General features: G+C 52.0%; 1 protein-coding gene across 1 annotated transcript; it reads left to right on the top strand.

Annotated features, from left to right (window-relative positions):
• Positions 1–276: 276 nt before the first annotated feature.
• LCN10 (lipocalin 10) lies at positions 277–3,377 on the top strand (the record flags this gene model as incomplete). Its single annotated transcript, XM_084798962.1, has 6 exons — positions 277–360; positions 980–1,119; positions 1,493–1,563; positions 1,789–1,896; positions 2,547–2,645; positions 3,047–3,377. 6 exons carry the CDS (start codon positions 277–279, stop codon positions 3,073–3,075), a joined length of 531 nt encoding a protein of 176 aa, XP_084655088.1. The 3' UTR covers positions 3,076–3,377.
• Between the last annotated feature and the right edge of the window lie 13,790 nt (positions 3,378–17,167).

Genomic DNA, 17,167 nt, shown 5'->3' with positions numbered 1-17,167 from the left:
GTGTGTAGCTCTAGACCTTTGGCAGTGAGAACCAGACTCCACATGGCTTCTGAAAACACTGAGATGTCCATCTTCAGAGGCCTCCCAGGCAGGCAATGTCTGCTTACAACCACCAATGGCCAGGCTGTAGCCCCCAGAAGGAGGGGCAAAGCCTGAAGCCACACCTGCCCACCGCTTACCCCACCCACGCCAGCAGCCTGTGGCTCCAACAGGGTAGACACAGCAAGATACAGTTTTCAACTGAGCTAGCAGCCCAAGCTAAGGATGAAGCTGGGGATGGCCCTGGCCACTACCCTGGCTGTGGTGTCCTGGACACAGGAGTTTTTCCCTAAGGAGGCCCACAGCCTCAACTGGGGCAAGGTGAGTCACATGCCCCTTGGTACCTTCAGCAGCTGCTAGGTTATAGAGTGCATAAGCCCGTTAGGACCAGAACAATAGCTCTGGGGACAGCTGGGATAGTGTCCCCAACAGGAAGGCAGAACACAGCATCTGTTGAGCCCAGCCATCCAGGTCACGTGTCCTCTCCCACCACTGCCCCAGCCTCGGGACCCCTCAAAGATACCGCTATAAAGGACCCGTGTTCTTGTAAGAGGAGCAGGGGAGGGGCCTAGCACCAGAGCATCCCAAAGCGGAAGATTCCAGCTGGGGTGGCTGTGGCCGCAGTGGCTTAGGTGGACAACGCGAGTAGCATGCACTAGCACAGAGTTACTAGGAGCAAGGCATATGCAACAGGGAAGAGCTGGTGGCAGCTCAGGGGCAACCAGAAGGGCTGAGCATTCCTGTCATAGAGAGCCTCTGAGGTGGGTAGGATGGACGCAGCGTAGACTTCACCCTCGGTGGCCGGGGGGGGGGGGCGGGTGTCACCCTGCAGATAAAGATGTGGTGTGGGGCTTAGGAAAGGACCACTGACTGTCTGGGAGCTCGGCCAGGCAGCACGGTGTGGCAGCTCCGACACTGTCCTCCCCCGATGTCCCTGCAGTTTTCAGGCTTCTGGTACATTCTTGCCATCGCCACAGACACCCAGGGATTCCTGCCGGCTAGAGACAAGAGGAAGCTGGGGGCATCGGTGGTGAAGGTGCACAAACCAGGCCAGCTCAGGGTAGTCATCGCCTTCAGCCGGTAAGGCACGTGTGATGCGGCCGTGGCCCTGGTACACCTTTTGTAGGCTGGCCAGGGTCAGCTTGCTTTCTGGGAGGAAGGAGCAGCCCACAGGAAGCAGAGTGCAGTCCTGAGAGGAAACCGCCCTGTCCGATGGTTTCACTATGTCTTCTTCCCCCTAAAACCCAAAGGATTTCGGGATAAAAACATGGTAGCAGGGAGCGGGTGTTAGGAGTGGATCTCTCAGCTCTGGGCAGGCTTTTGCCTAGATTAGAAGATGCTCACCCAACCTGGCCTCCCCATCCCCATCCCGAGGCTCTAGGGGGAGAGGATGTAGACCTGGAGAAATTGGGAAGGGCCCTTTGGTTGTAGCTCACAGCACCTCTCCTCCTAGGCCTCAGGGATGCCAGTCCAGGGAGGTGATTCTGAAGAAAGACAAGAAGAAGCCTGTGTTTAGGAACACCAGTGAGTGGGATGCGGGGCCATGGGAAACTGAGCGTGTGGCTGGCAGGCTAGACACCCGGAGTGGGTGAGCAGGCTGGCTGTGGTCCCACAGCTGGCTGGCTTCCTTTGAATGACTTGGCTTCTGAGGTGAAGTCAGTGAGAAAAGGCCGTGCGGGGTACTTGGTTCCGTACTGTGGGTGGGCATGGATGTCCAGGCACTAGTGACCACCGGTGCTTCTCTTGCAGTGAAGGGGGTAAAGAGCTTCCACGTGCTGTCCACTGACTACAGGTATGGCCTGGTATACCTCCGCCTGGGGCGTGCTGGCAACAACTACAAAAGCCTGCTGCTTCTCCGTGAGTATTGTGCGCAGAGTCCCTGTTGGGTGTCAGAGCCATGGTTGGTGGGGGGCTCGGGGATCAGAGGCCACAGAGGTGAGGAGGGTGCTGGCGGGTAAGGCTGACCAGCTGGGGGGGAGGATGCTTGGTAAAGGGTGGTCTGCTGGGTGTGGAGCCGGAGGGAGCAGCAAGAGTGTAGACTGAAGACCCTCACCAGCAGGGGTCTAGATGCAGGCGCTGCAGCGTAAGATCGCCTTATGTGTGAGTGTTGGGGTACTGCTTGTGAGGAGGATGGGGTGTGTGGCATGAGTTCCGAGCTCTGGGAAATGGAGGGTCAGGACCACGTGGCTGGATCCAGTGATGGGGTGAGTACTGGGGAGGGTGGGTGGGAGGGCTGTGGTGGGAGGAGGGTCACAAGGCTGGGCTACGGGGGGGGGCTGTGGAAAGAGCAGAGGAGAGGGGTGCTTAGGATGGGGCAGGCCAGGTGATGCCCAGGGGACAGCTGGAGAGGTTTGTAGGGGGCAGAGGAGGCTCCCAGGTTTCCACCCTCTTTGGAAATGAGGGACAGGGACAGGATGACAGTGAAAGGGGGCACGGGAGGTCAGGATGAAGTCCTCCAAATGTCATATGGGCATCCCGGATGCTGTGCTTTTTGTCCCCAACTGCAGACAGACAGAACATCTCTAGCTTCCTGAGTCTGCGAAAATTCCTGGACACATGCCATACCCTGCAGCTCACCAAGCAGGCCACAATCCTTCCGAAAGATGGTACCTCATGGCCACAGACTTTTCTTCTCCTGCCCTCTTTCTGTCCTGTTAGACAGCTGGTCCATGCAGGAGGTGTGTGTGCACATATGTGTGTTTGCGCAGGTATGTGTGTGTGTGTGTGTGTGTGTGTGTGTGTGTGTAGCCATGTGTCTGCAAAGTCAACTGTGAAGGTGCCCAAATGTCCTCATTCTCCCTGTACCTGTAGGCTTCCTGTCAGCATTGGGGGTTCAGAGCCCCATGCAGACAGTGATGACTCCTAGAGCACATAGGCTGACACTCAGAATGGAGGCCACACACCTCTACCCTCTTTAGAATCCAGGGTCACAAGGGTAAAAACCATCACGTGAACTTGGGACGGAGGTGGCAGCCAGGCCCCTCAGCACCTTTGTTCTTGCCCACAGATTCCTGCGCCCACACGATCCTGCCGTGAGAGCCAGCCACTCTCTGCTTTTCCCTTTGACTTGAGAGTCTTCCCCTGGGAATGCTGTTCCAGGTGGTGGCTGCGACATTCAGCGACTTGTTCAGAGATGCTTAGTGACTGGAGGCTGGTGACTGGCTGACTGCATGGGGCCTGAGCTGTGGTTGTATCTTCCAATCGCAGCAAACTTGCCCTGGGCTGCACTCATGGCTTTCTCTTCAGTCCACCTGCCCTGGTAGTGGGGTCTGGGGTCTGGTCACTTCACCCTGGTGAGGCTAAACACTGACCACAGGCTCACCACGCTCCCATTTTCTTCTTTTGTTTGTTTGTTTGTTTTTTCGAGACAGGGTTTCTGTGTGTAGCCTTGGCTGTCCTGGACTCGATTTGTAGACCAGGCTGGCCTCAAACTCACAGAGATCCACAGCTTCTGCCTCCCCTAGTGCTGGGATTAAAGGCATGGGCCACCATGCCCAGCTACCTAAGCCACCATGCCCAGCTACCTAACTGGGTTTTTAAAGAAATAAAAATTCTCACTACAGATCTCTTTGAGTTTGAAGCCAGCTTGGTCTACATAGTGATTTTTCAAGACTGCATAGAGAGATGCTGTTTCAAAAAACCAAAACCAAAACAAAAGAAAACTCACTATATAGACAAGCCCGGTCTCTAATGCATAGAGATCCGCCTGCCTTTGCCTCCCTAGTGCTGGGATTAAAGATGTGCGCTTTGTACATCTGGTTCCACTCTGTTGGTGCTCATCCCCTTCATCCCCTCTGCTGGTCCCCACTTCTGCTCTCATGTTGTGTGTATTCCATCTTGGAGAGCTTACGTTTTCATGGTCTCCTTTCTACTTCCATCTCTCTCTCTCTCTGTCTCACACACACACACACACACACACACACACACACACACACACACACATTTAAATCTAGACGTTGGGGCTGGGGAGATGGTTGACTTATTAAGAACAACTGCTGCTCTCACAGAGGATCCAAGTTCAGCTCCCATGTCAGGTGGCTCGGAACCACCTGTAACCTCAGCTTTGGAGGATGGTGACGCCATCTTCTGGCGCACACCGACCTACAACAGATAATAGAAATTATTATTTTTTAAAAATCTAGACTCTGAGCCGGGTGTGGTGGTGCACGCCTTTAATCCCAGCACTCGGGAGGCAGAGACAGGAGGATCACTGTGAGTTCGAGGCCAGCCTGGTCTACAAAGTGAGTCCAGGACAGTCAAGGCTACACCGAGAAACCCTGTCTCGAAAAACAAACAAACAAACAAACAAACAAAATCTAGACTCTGCTTATGGGCGTCAAGATGCTGAATTTCTCTTCCTGATTTAGTTTATTCAGTTTAATATAATGATCTCTAGTTCCATCTATTCTTACTGGAAATACCATTAACTTACTCTTGTTTATGGCTGAATAAAATTCTCTTGTGTGTATGTACCACCTTTGTGTACATGTGTTGTGTTTTCTCTGTCTGTTCATCTCTCCAAGGACATCTAGAATGGGCCTGCATCTTGGCTGCTGCAAACAGTGCATCAATAAACAGAGATGCGCATGTGTGGCTGTGGTGTGCTGGCTTAGAGGCCTTCAGGAGCGCTCCCAGGAGTGGTCCTATGGCAGTTCTATCTTCTGTCTTTAGGAATCTCCTTTGAGCACTCAGCCATGTACAGCCACAAGGAGCAGGGACAGCAGGAGCCCCTCATCTGGAGGCTGCTGGGGCCAGCTCACCTGCTTGCTGGGTTAACTTTCTACTTTCCATGTAACCACCATGGCCGGCATCACTTGCTTTCTCCCCTACATGGGTCTCCTCCAGTCCCAGGCATGGGCATCTTCCTCTGCAGTCTCCTTACCAACAGCAGGTTCCAGGACCAGAGAAAGCCCGTGTGTCTGTCTGTTGCTCGACTTCAAACCCAGACTCTCTCCTTTCACTGTGTGGGCCCTAGGGATTGGACTCAGGTCATTAGGCTTAGCAGAAAGCACCTTTATTTACTGAGCCATCTCTCTGGCCTTTTAATACTGGCACATAGAATGAGAAAAATTGCAGCAAGTACCAGTTCCACCATCCAGGAGGTCCTCAGATGTGTCTCTAGGCTTGCTGCCTCTCTCCTTACAAGTGTCAGGCCCTCTGGGATGTGTGGCTGAGTCTGGCCTCTTTAATTTAGCAGTAATGTTCTGGCACCCCCATCCTGATGAGCATATGGCCAGTGCCCACCCCCCATGCCCTAACAGCTGGCTGTTAGTTGGTCGGATTTTGTGAGTAGCCTTTATACATGGTTAAATCCCATGGAGCCAGGTCGGTCTTTTCAAATTTTCCAATGAGCTGTTGTAGACTCCGTTGCTTAACATGATGGTTCGCACTGACCATCCTGTCACCCCTGGCATAAGGAGGTTTCTCTGCCACACTTTGGTGTTCTGGTGATCAGGGTGCGAGTCCATCTGTCTCCAATGGTCCCAAGGCCTGTTCTGCTGGCTCCTTTGCTAGTGATTGGGTTTACCTAAACATTTTTGGCAAGGGAATCACTAGTGGGTGATTTGTGTCCTTTTTGATGTGACTGATCACATCGATTGGCACAGGACTCTCTTTGTGCTGTTTGTAGTGTTTACTAGGTTTCCCTTGTGTGGCATTTGCCCTCTGTGCTCTTCAGGTCATCCCTGTATGTGGTCTGTTCACCAGCTTTTTTGGGCCCAGGGCAATTCCACATGATTTTTTGGCTTATGAATGAAAACAGAAGCCCAGGGGCCCAGACTCAGAGGAAAGCAGTTGATGTCAGGCATGGCTCTACAGGCATAGATTCTGGTAATGATTTAAAAGATAAATGTGGAGCGAAGATGGCAGCCGGCATCAGGCATGGACCTACACCCTCCTGGGAAGGACCCAGAATTTAGTGTGGTAGAGACCTGAGCACCCTTCTAAGCCTTAAGGTCCAGGTATGTCATGGGGAGCTGAGCCTGGGCTTCCTGTCTCTTCCTCTGATATCTTTGGTCCTTTTTTTTTTTTTTAAAGATTTATTTATTAAGTATACAATGTCTTGCCTGCATGTACACCTTCATGTCAGAAGAGGGCACCAGATCCCAGTATAGATGGTTGTGAGCTAGCATATGGTTGCTGGGAATTGAACTCGGGACCTTTGGAAGAGCAAGCAGTGCTCTTGGCCTCTGAGCCATCTCTCCAGCCCTGGTCCTTAATGTTTGCTAGACGGTAGTCACTGCAGAGTGAAGGACAGCTATCTAGCCTTAACAACCTCGAGACTGTTGTTTCGTCAGGGTAGATAAGACCATCCTGTTCTAGGGGTCTCCGACTTCCTGTCTCCTTCCGTTGGAAGCACTCAGGATGGATGCTCTCTCTCCTGCAGCGCTGTACCTGAGGTGGATGAGGAGGAGAAAGCGTGGAGGGAGAAGGAGAAGGAGAGGGAGGAAGAAGGAGGGAGAAGACATTGGGAAGAGGGATACGTAGAAGGTCCCAGAGGGCAGAGCATGGGTTAATCAGGAGGTCAGGATGCCCACACGTGCCCCACAGGGGAGAATCACAGAATCCATCCCTCTGCCCTTGAAGCAGCAAGCTGGGTGGGAACAGAGCTGGTCTCAAGTCACACAGAGCCAGCCTTGCAGATCCTAATGCTGTTTGTGACATTCTGACCTAGACCTCATATGACCCTGGTAAGGTTAGATCTACCCCAGGGCCCTGAGGGAAGAGTCACAGCCACTGTGGGCTCTGGAGCTATTTTTGGTTTTGTTTTTTGGGTTGTTTGTTTGGTTGTTTGGTTGGTTGGTTTTTCAAGACAGGGTTTCTCTGTGTAGCCTTGGCTGTCTTGAACTCGCTTTGTAGACCAGGCTGGCCTCGAACTCACAGCAATCCACCTACCTCTGCCTCCTGAGTGCTGGGATTAGAGGTGTGTGCCATCACCACGGCCAGCTAGCTCTGGAGAATTTTTGATGCTATTTCTCTGCCTCATTTCACAGAGGCAGCATGGCAAAGCTGGGCTTCTCTCTGCCTTCGGTGTGAATAGTTGGAGAGAGGCTACTCACAGTCAGGCCACAGGTGGGTCCACAGAAGAGCATGTATAACCGTCCCACCAGACCACGTGCTCCCAGTTACTATGAGGACCAGTGAGCAGGCACAGGGATGGAAGGGGAAGGGGACACCAACGTAAATCTGAGACGAAGCTGCCCACCTGGTCAGAGGGACAAGATTTCAGAATGGTTGTTGACTTTGTTCCAGTTCTCTGTAAAATATACCCGTGGTGTGTGTGTGTGTGTGTGTGTGTGTGTGTGTGTGTGTGTGTGCGCGCGCGCGCGCATGCTCAGACAAGGCAGCCTCCCCTGATTGTCAGCTCTCTGAGTAAAGTACAATGTAAAGAATTCATTCCTAAACTGGGCGTGGTGGCGCACGCCTTTAATTCCAGCACTTGGGAGGCAGAGGCAGGCGGATCGCTGTGAGTTCGAGGCCAGCCTGGTTTACAAAGTGAGTCTAGGACAGCCAAGGATACACAGGGAAACCCTGTCTAGAAAAAACAAAACAAAAAAGAATTCATTCCTAACTCCACTTGTTGAGCTTGTAGTGACAGGCAGCGGGGACTATTGCAGTCCAGGAACACACACAGGTGAGCCTATGCTTGATGTACATGACGTGCCCACAGGTGTCCCCTCCTGTGAAGCTCTGGCCTGCAGTGGCATACTATGGGGAGAGGGACCTTTTGGGGGATTTGTGTTTGGATAAGGTTTAAAAAGTGTTTTGTTTGTTTGTTTGTTTGTTTTGTTTTTTGAGACAGAGTTTCTCTGTGTAGCCCTGGCTGTCCTGGACTCACTTTGTAGACCAGGCTGGCCTCGAACTCACAGCGATCCACCAGCCTGTGCCTCCCGAGTGCTGGGATTAACGGCATGCGCCACCACCGCCCGGCCCTAGAAGGTGAGTTCTTATGACGGGAATCAGTGCCTTGCCACAGTGAGACTCATCCTGCCATCTGGGAGGAGCTTTTCTTCAGAATTCTATCATGTGGGAGAGACGTAAATGCTGTTTAGGCCTCTGTCTGGGCCCCTTGGTTATGGTAGCCTAGCTGCTGAGTACACATGGCTGAGCCATAGGTGAACCCACAAGCCCTCAGCTTTGCCTGGGCACTCAGGCTCTGAGAGGAGGACACTCCTGGACAGCTTCTTCCCACTCGGCCAGTGTGTGAGATGATTAAAGCTCTTCCTGTCAGACGGTGGAGGGAAGGCAGGAATGATGACAGAGGGGCCTGGCTCACAGAACCGGCGCGCTGTGTTCTGATGGAGGAGGCACCTAATGACCTGTGAAGCCCACAAAGGAGACAGGCTTTATTCCGGGCTCTGCCCACAGGTCCAGAGCGTCCGGGGACCTCTTCCTGTTTCCTAGATCAATGTGTCCCCTAAACCCCACCCCTGCCTCCTGGCGGGCCTGCATTCTGAGTGAGGAACGAGGCAGGCTAGTCTCGGTTTCCTGAAAGCCCTGGCTGCTTCTCTCAGGCCTGGGGTTTACTGCACTGCTTCTCATAGTTAAACCCACAGCGCAGGAGCAGGCCACAGACAGCCACTGGCACACACACATGCACGGCAGTGCACACCCACGTCCACCTGTGCATTGCACCCTGACGAACAGCTCCAGCAGCACATATGATGTATAGGCACAGAATGCAGAGCCACATGCTAACACATGCTCCAGCATACAGAATGCACATACCCGATCTTGTGCATAGGGCACACTCACAGTGGATCACATACCTGCTACACACTCCAGCCATATGCATGTGTGGCACTTCAACACCTACACAGGCACATGTACGTACACAATATCCACACATGCATAATAGATGCATATGTATGTAACACGCCCATTCATTCACATGCATGTATATTCACCCATACTATTATATGTATGCTTACAAATGCACACACATGTGCACATACACTCCTGATGACCCCATCAGAGCAGAGCCAGCCACGCTAGCTTGCAGTGGCAGGTGGGGATGTCTGGAAGGTTCTGTTTTCAAATGACAGTCAGCAGTCTGTTGATATGGAGGTCTAGGGTCGGGTACTGGATAAAGGTGAGCATCTCGGTGTCTAGTGTCGAAAATGGCCCAAAGCCACGAGTTTGGTCAGTCTTCCTCTGGTCCCAGAAGGTCCTTATATGGGCCCAGGCACCAAGGAGGCCCAAGTCTCTGATGGTCCAGTTACTTTGATGCTATCTGCCTGGAAATATCCCTCATCTTTGCTAAGGGGGAAACCTGACCATTGCACAGAGCCAGAGGCAGGCTAATGAGCCTTCCAGGGGAGCAATGGTAGCAGGAAGTGTGATGCGGGCCACAGATCTCGGCACGAGGAGCACAAACCAAAGTGACTGTCCAGCCTGCTGCAAGTCCTGTCTGCTGGGGGAACCTCCGCCACAGGGCTCCTGAGCATCATCTGCGCTGTAGGAAACAAAAGAGATGCGTACCCTCCTCTCTACACGCAGATGCTGAGGCAGCAGCTGGGGCCCCCAGATCCTGCTCCCTTGGAGGCTTCTAGGGAAGGCCCTTTGGGCTTCTCCAAACTCTTAGTGATGTCAGCAGGGTCCACATGCCAGGGTCATGTGAAGAGGACTGCTGGATGACCTGGGGCCAGCGGAGCAGACAACAAGGCGTTGGCGACACTTCCTCACTTCAGGAGCTGGTAGATCTTGTTCATTTGCCTCCTGGGAATCCACGCCCGGGAAGACAATCACACCCAGCTGAGAGGTTTGATTCTATTTTGGTTTGGTTTGGTTTGGTTTTTCTTTTTTTTTTTTTTTGGTTTTTCGAGACAGGGTTTCTCTGTGTAGCCTTGGCCATCCTGGACTCACTTTTGTAGACCAGGCTGGCCTCGAACTCACAGCGATCCGCCTGCCTCTGCCTCCCAAGTGCTGGGATTAAAGGCGTGCGCCACCATGCCCGGCTTGGTTTGGTTTTTCAATACAGGATTTCTCTGTGTAGCCCTGGCTGTCCTGGACTCGCTCCGTAGACCAGGCTGGCTGGCCTCGAGCTCACAAAGATCTGTCTGCCTCTGTCTCCCAAGTGTGGTGAGGGTTTTGATGTAGAAGCCTTGGGTGATGTTCTGAAAATGACCAGTGGAGGCATCACTGTCAACTTTGCTCAGTGGAGCAAGAAGAGTCTTTAAGGACATTCGGTGTGTCTGCCGCACCTAAAGGGACCTTTATCACTAGCATTCCAGAGCAGGGTGGGCCTCTTGGAGGTGTGTGTGTGTGTGTGTGTGTGTGTGTGTGTGTGTGTGTGTGTGTGTGTATGTGTGTGTGTGTGGCTTCTGGAGTGTACATACAGGCTGTGTGACACTGCTCAGGGCCAGAGCTGAAAAAAAAAACCAAAAACCAGTGACTCCCTCCTTAAAAACAGGTCCATGTTGTTTAGAGCTGTTTCTGGCTTCCTTCACTGCTCCATCCCTACATTCACTCATCTTTTCATCTTCTTACCCATCCATCTATTCAACAAATGCCCACCAGCCTCTGTCCAGCACTGTAGCTTGCTGTGCTGTCCCCACTCACAATGAGCGGCTTCCGTGGAAAGCCTGTATACACGTTATCAGGGGCCACGGTCACTGGCAGCCACTCATACTTAAATGTCAAAGATTGAATCGATGCGTAAATCCGCTGGGTCACCATGGCGAGATTAATTTTGGTTTGCCTTTGTAAACATTTACAGGTGATGGTCAAGTTCACATCAGTCAACATAGCGGGCATCCACCGTGCTACCAAGACCCTGGAAAAATGGGGACCCTGAGACTTTACATATGAGACCGTGAGATGGTGCAGCCGCTGTGCCAAACAACCTTCCAGCTTTCCAGATGTCAGGATGGAGAGGGATCCTGTAACCACGCAGCTCTGTAACTAGGCGCAGGGATACTGAGGACGTCAGTCCTCGTGAAAGCAGGCAGGTCCACAGCATGGTGGGATCCATGCTGATGCTGGTCAACTGAAGAGTGGGTGAACGCATGAGGCCTGAGTGTGAAGGTCCACAGCACCACCTTTCCCAACATCCCACGGCGGGATCCGTGTGTTGCAACTAAAGAGCAGATGAACATACATGCTGTTTTTTGTTTGTTTGTGTTTGTGTGTGTGTGTTTGTTTTGTTTTGTTTTAGTTTTTCAAAACAAGGTCTCTCTGTGTTAGCCCTGGCTGTCTTGGACTCGCTTTGTAGACCAGGCTGGCCTCAAATTCACAGCGATCAGCCTCCCTCTGCCTCCCAAGTGCTGGGATTAAAGGCGTGTGCCACCATGCCCAGTTTGTTTAGGTTTTAAAAAAGATTTTATTTATATTATGTATATGAGTGCTCTATCTGCATGCACACCTGCACACCAGAAGGAAGCATCAGATCCCAGTGTAGATGGCTGTGAGCCACCATACAGTTGCTGGGAATTGAACTCAGGACCTCTGGAAGAGCAGCCAGTGCTCTTAACCGCTGAGCCATCTCTCCAGCCCCTGTTTGGTTTTGACAGGGCTCGGGGAGGGCTTCAGTGAACCACAGGAAGGCATGGGTTCTGACACACTCTGCTCAGGGCGGGAAAGCAGTCCCTGGGCGCCACAGCTTCTAGCTTCACCTCTCCGATGGGCGTGCCACAGGGATGTCCTGGCAACGCAAACTGGAGGCTGTAAACCAGCTCCAGGCTTCTCTTCCTCACAAGAAGACCAAGCCAGCTGAAGACAGAGTGAATGCCTCTCCATAGAGGCAGAAAATGGAGTGCATTGTCTGCCACTTCCCCATGGGGGAGCCAAAGCCACCTGAAGCCAGCGTGGCACGGAGCTGAGGTTGGCTCTCCACAGGTACAGATAACATAACATGGAGAGTCACTTTCCCTGTAGAAGGGCCAAGGCAGCTGAAGCCAGTGTGTCACAGATACGAGACTGGCTCTCATGGGAAGCACCCCACACAGTTGTTGGGGCAAGAACTTCCGCAGTGTGCTGAGTGTGGCTGATGTTTGGAAGGTCAGTTGCTACAGCTTTAAAGACGCATCCTGATGCCTGTCATGGCTCCTTCTTCCTCAGGGCTGGAGTCAGCAGTGGTCCTGCCCATGATGGTGCAGGTGGCCGCTCTGAACTCCACCTCTCCCCTAACTCCTCACTGTCCTGCACCTTCCTCTTCCTGACATCCACATCACCCTGACTGTGCTGAGGTCTGAGTTTATTCTTCTGTGGGCGGATCTCAGTTCTTTCCCCCTTGAATTGTCTTGACCTCGTTGCCCTGTTGCTAGGTGTTCTCCTTAGAGCGCTCGGGATCATTTCTTATGTTTCCAGGGGTCTCCACGCATGTGAGGGTTCTCTGCAGGAGCCTCACACATTGCCATCATTGCTTCTGTACCCACGTCCCCTCTGCCACCTCCTCCACTCAGCCAGACACCTGGCCCGTTGGGTACATTTTCTCTCGTGTTCACACTCCCTGCAGGCTTAACACGTGCTGACAAGGGCTGATCACATGTTCTAAGTCTCCCTGAGGACTCAAAGCCTTCAGTGTTTGCTGTCCAATATATAACAGCGATTTTGCGGCCCAGGTGTGGTGGTGCACACCTTTAATCCCAGCACTCGGGAGGCAGAGGTAGGTGGATCTCTGTGAGTTCGAGGCCAGCCTGGTCTACAAAGTGTGTCCAGGACAGCCAAGGCTACACAGAGAAACCCTGTCTCAAAACAAACAAACAAACAAACGTGATTTTGCAGATTCTTTCCCATTTTCTCTTTATTTGTGGAGGGCGTATACATCCATTCTTTGTCCCTCCCTTTTGACCAGGCAGACAGCACATACCATCCTTCCTGCCTTGGTCACTGCAGTCTTTTATTTCTTTATTTTTTTCCCCAAGACAGGGTTTCTTTGTATAAAAGCCCTGGCTGTCCTAGATTTGCTTTGTAGACCAGGCTGGTCTTGAACTCACAGTGATCCACCTGCCTCTGCCTCCGGAGTGCTGGGATTAAAGGTGTGCTCCACCATGCCTGGGCCAGTCCCTGCAGTCTTTACAGCTGTTTTTTCCTGCTATTACACTTACTGCCTCCAATTCATTCTCAATGTAATATCTGGAAGGACTTTTAAAAATGTATCACGTGTTGCCTGTGGCAAAGCCTTCCAGATCTCCCTGTTTCTCCTTACAGTGGCTCACAGCTACCCTTTCTGGCCCTGCCCTCTCAGTGGCTCTTTGGCCAGTTTTCTCAAGCATCACCTGCTGGAGACGCCCTGACCGCTAGTCTGTTTCTGGAACAAGCCCGGCTCTCTCCCCGAGGTCTGTACCCTGGGTCCTCTCTTCCACACTGTTCCTGAACCATTTACCCCACTGTAGGCAATTCTGTGTTCAAATGTCACTTTGGTGAGGTTGGCTCAGATGATTCAATTTAAGGAATAGACACCCCGCCCCTGCCCCGTGTCAACTCTGTCTGTACAACTTGTTCCCTTTGATTTTCCCCATAACATTTATGACCTTTGAAATAATTTATAATTGCAGGAATCAGAGTTCAATCAGGAGACAGAACCGCACAATAGACAGAGCCAGGATGGTTTACGTAAAGGACAATTAACAATACAGACCTAAAGGCAACTCTAAAGAATAGCTTAAGGTTGCAGGAGGTGGTTTGGGGGTGGAATGCACTCCACAGGCTGCATTCAGACCTGGTGGGAAAAGGTATGGTCGCAGCCCAGTTGGTCAGGGCAGGGGATAGCAAACAGAGGAGGCACACTTGCTTCCCAGGAAGCAGGAAGCCAGTCTGCCTTTGCAGGTGCAAGTGGGCTGGCTGGGGAATCTCCCAAATTCACTCAGAACCTCTAGTGGCCGCCATCTTGATAGAAAGCGAGTTGGTTCCACTGTGGCCAGTGTGACTGGATGCTCTGAATGCCCTACGTGCTTAGAGGTCAGTGGGAGGGACAAACGACAGAGCTCCGAAGCAGATCTGCACAAATATGCTCAAGTGAGGTAAAAATATATTCTCCATGAGAGAAAATTGTGGGTTTGTCTTTCTATCACCTATTATTATTGTCACTTGTCCTTCTTTCACATGGTCACCCTTGTACTTTTTGTTTGTTTGTTTGTTTTTCGAGACAGGGTTTCTCTGTGTAGCCTTGGCTGTCTTGGACTCTCATTGTAGACCAGGCTGGCCTCAAACTCACAGCGATCCACGTGCCTCTGCCTCCCAAGTGCTGGGATTACAGGTGTGTGCCACCACCACCCTGCTCTTTTTTTTTTTTTTTTGCACCGTTGTACTTTTATGTCACACATTCTACAAATGAGAGAAACCATGCAAAGCAGGGTGGTGGTGGCACACGCCTTTAATCCCAGCACTCGAGAGGCAGAGGCAAGGGGATCTCTGTGAGTTCAAGGCCAGCCTGGTCTACAAAGTGAGTCCAGGTCAGCCAAGGCTACACAAAGAAACCCTGTTTCTAAAAACCAAAAAAGAAAACCGGAAAAGAAAGAAAGAAAGAAAGAAAGAAAGCAAGCAAGCAAGCCAGGGCGAGATTCAGCTGAAGGACAAGCTCTCTGTGACTCGCTTCTACCAGCCTTAAGCCTTCAGTCTGCGGACCACACCCAAAGCAGTCACTAGCTGGGACTAGGTCTTCAACACACGGACCAGTGAGTACTTCAGATCCAGACATGGCAAGGTATTAATTTACTTTGCCTCTGCTCATCAAGGCCGTGTGTTAGGGAGGGAAAAAAAAAGCGAGATGCAAACACTAGACTGGGGGTCTGTGAGGCTGTCAGCATGTCAGGAAGTGTCCACCATAGCTTCAGGGGACTGTGAGGTCACAGCACGAGTCAGCAGTGGACTGACCGTGTCCCTGGCTCTGCTAATCACGTGAGCATATGGTTCTCCTGTTCAAGGGTTGAGACACTTGTGACTATGTGGTGATGTGTTTAGAGGAAAGACCCCTGCATGGTAGTGAGGGACAGCCTAGCAGGTAGAGAGGCCTCCCCCATGGTATGGAAATGCCATGCTGCTTCCTAATCTCAGCTCCTAAAGGGCCCTGGCCCCACCCTGTCACACCCAGCCTGGCAGGCTTCCTGCTCAGCACCTTCTATAGTGAGGTCAGGACCTGGGCCACGCCAGCTCCTCAGCACCGCCCAGGGCTTGTCGGAGAGTGCTCAGTAATATTGTTTATGGCAACTTAGCCTGTCCTCCGTTGGCCCAGAGAGGCACAAAGATGCCATTGTGGGACCAGCAGCTGTCTCCAGAGCCATGGAGTGTGGACAGCCCCTCAGGACCTGAAACCTTCCTCCAGAGATGACCTTCTGGGTCTCAGGGCAGGTGGCCAAGCCTGCAGTTCCTCCGTGGAGTGGGGAGTGGAAGGCAGTACTCCTGTTGGGAAGGGAACTGGGCTAAGGCCAGAAGACAAGGCAGCCATGGCAGGCGTCACTGACTGAACTCAGAACAGAGGCTGGCAGACGGGCTTATGGTGCCACCTGCACCCACTTATCCAAAGAGGATGAGATCTGGCCCCACTGAGAGCACGCGGCCGCCCAAAGCTGAGGAGAAAGGCAGCTGTGGATCCAGGGGAGTGAAGTTCAGTAGCGGCACAGGGTGGGTTCCTGACAGGCAGCCATGGACCCCAGTTCTCCATCCCACCTCAGGGCACAACAAACGAACACACGTGGGCCTCAGTTGTACCAGGGCAGGCCTGCCTCTGAAAATGGCCTCTCAGCAGGCTCCCAGACGAGAGCAGCAGAAAGTCAAGTCCCCTCATTGGTGATGAATCCCCTGAGCTCACAGAGGTGAACCCCTTCACTGACTCCTTCAGGGAACAATTGCTCATGACCCTCAATGTGTGGCTGGAATTCTTCACGCAGCCAACTTAATATAGTGAACTATGGAAATTGAGTCCTAACAGGTGGTTGAGCAGATGAGCATTGGCCCGTTAGCAGAAAAGGATCAAGTCAGCTGAGAGTATCAAGTGGTCTGCAACGCTGGTCGTGGTGGCACATGCCTTTAATACCAGCACTTGGGGAGGCAGAAGCAGGCAGATCTTCTTGAGTTTGAGGTCAGCCTGTCTACAAAGCAAATTCAGGACTTTCAAGGCTACACAGAGAAACCCTGTCTCAAAAAACCAAAACAAGGGGGCTAGAGAGATGCCTCAGAGGTTAAGAGCACTGGCTGCTCTTCCAAAGGTTCTGAGTTCAGTTCTGGGCAACCACATGGTGTCTTACCATCTGTAATGAGATTTAGTGCCCTCTTCTGGTGTGCAGGTGTACATGCAGGCAGAACACTGTATACATAATAAATAGATAGATAGATAGATAGATAGATAGATAAATAAACAAATCTTTTTAAAAAAGTGGTCTTCAGCCAAGAGTGGTGGTGCACGCCTTTATTCCCAGCACTCAGGAGGCAGAAGCAGATGAATCACTATGAGTTCGAGGCCAACCTGGTCTACAGAGTGAGTCCAGGACAGTCAAGGCTACACAGAGAAACCGTGTCTCGAAAACAAAACAAAGCTGGACGTGGTGGCGCACACCTGTAATCCCAGCACTTGGGAGGCAGAGGCAGGCGGATCGCTGTGAGTTCGAGGCCAGCCTGGTCTACAAAGTGACTCCAGGACAGCCAAGGCTAACACAGAGAGACCTTGTCTCAAAAAACAAAAACAAAACAAAACAAAACAAAACAAAAAACAAAACAATATTTATTTATTTTACTTTATGTATATGAATATTTTGCCTGAAGTTATATATGTGCACCAGTTGTGTGTCTAGTGCCCTGAGGGGTCAGGAAAGAGCATCAAATACCCTGGACCTGAAGTTTGGGTAGTTATGGGCCATCATATTGGTGTTGGGAATTGAACCCAGGTCATCTGCTAAAGCACTCACTGAGTGCTCTCAATAGCCGAGCCATTTCTTCAGGCCCTTTACAAGATTTAAACTGGCCAGAGTAATAAATTTGTGTCCCCCCTTGCTGGAAAGTCCAGGTAGGGCATCCGCACAGGGACAGGGCAATGAAGTGGGCTCCCGCCCCAGGCAGGGGACAAGCCATGTGGGAACCAGCAGATGGTCTGTGAGTGAAACTCAGGCCCCTTCTCAGCGGCAGGAGGTCAGCAGCCAGGGCTCAGGGGACAGAGTCAGGGCAGCCATGGGCAGGTGGAGGGCAGGGTGTGAAG

This window comes from Acomys minous (assembly GCF_964271855.1).
Source record: "Acomys minous genome assembly, chromosome: 10".
Taxonomy (NCBI): Eukaryota; Metazoa; Chordata; class Mammalia; order Rodentia; family Muridae; genus Acomys; species Acomys minous.
This window is presented reverse-complemented; position numbering and strand designations above follow the sequence as displayed.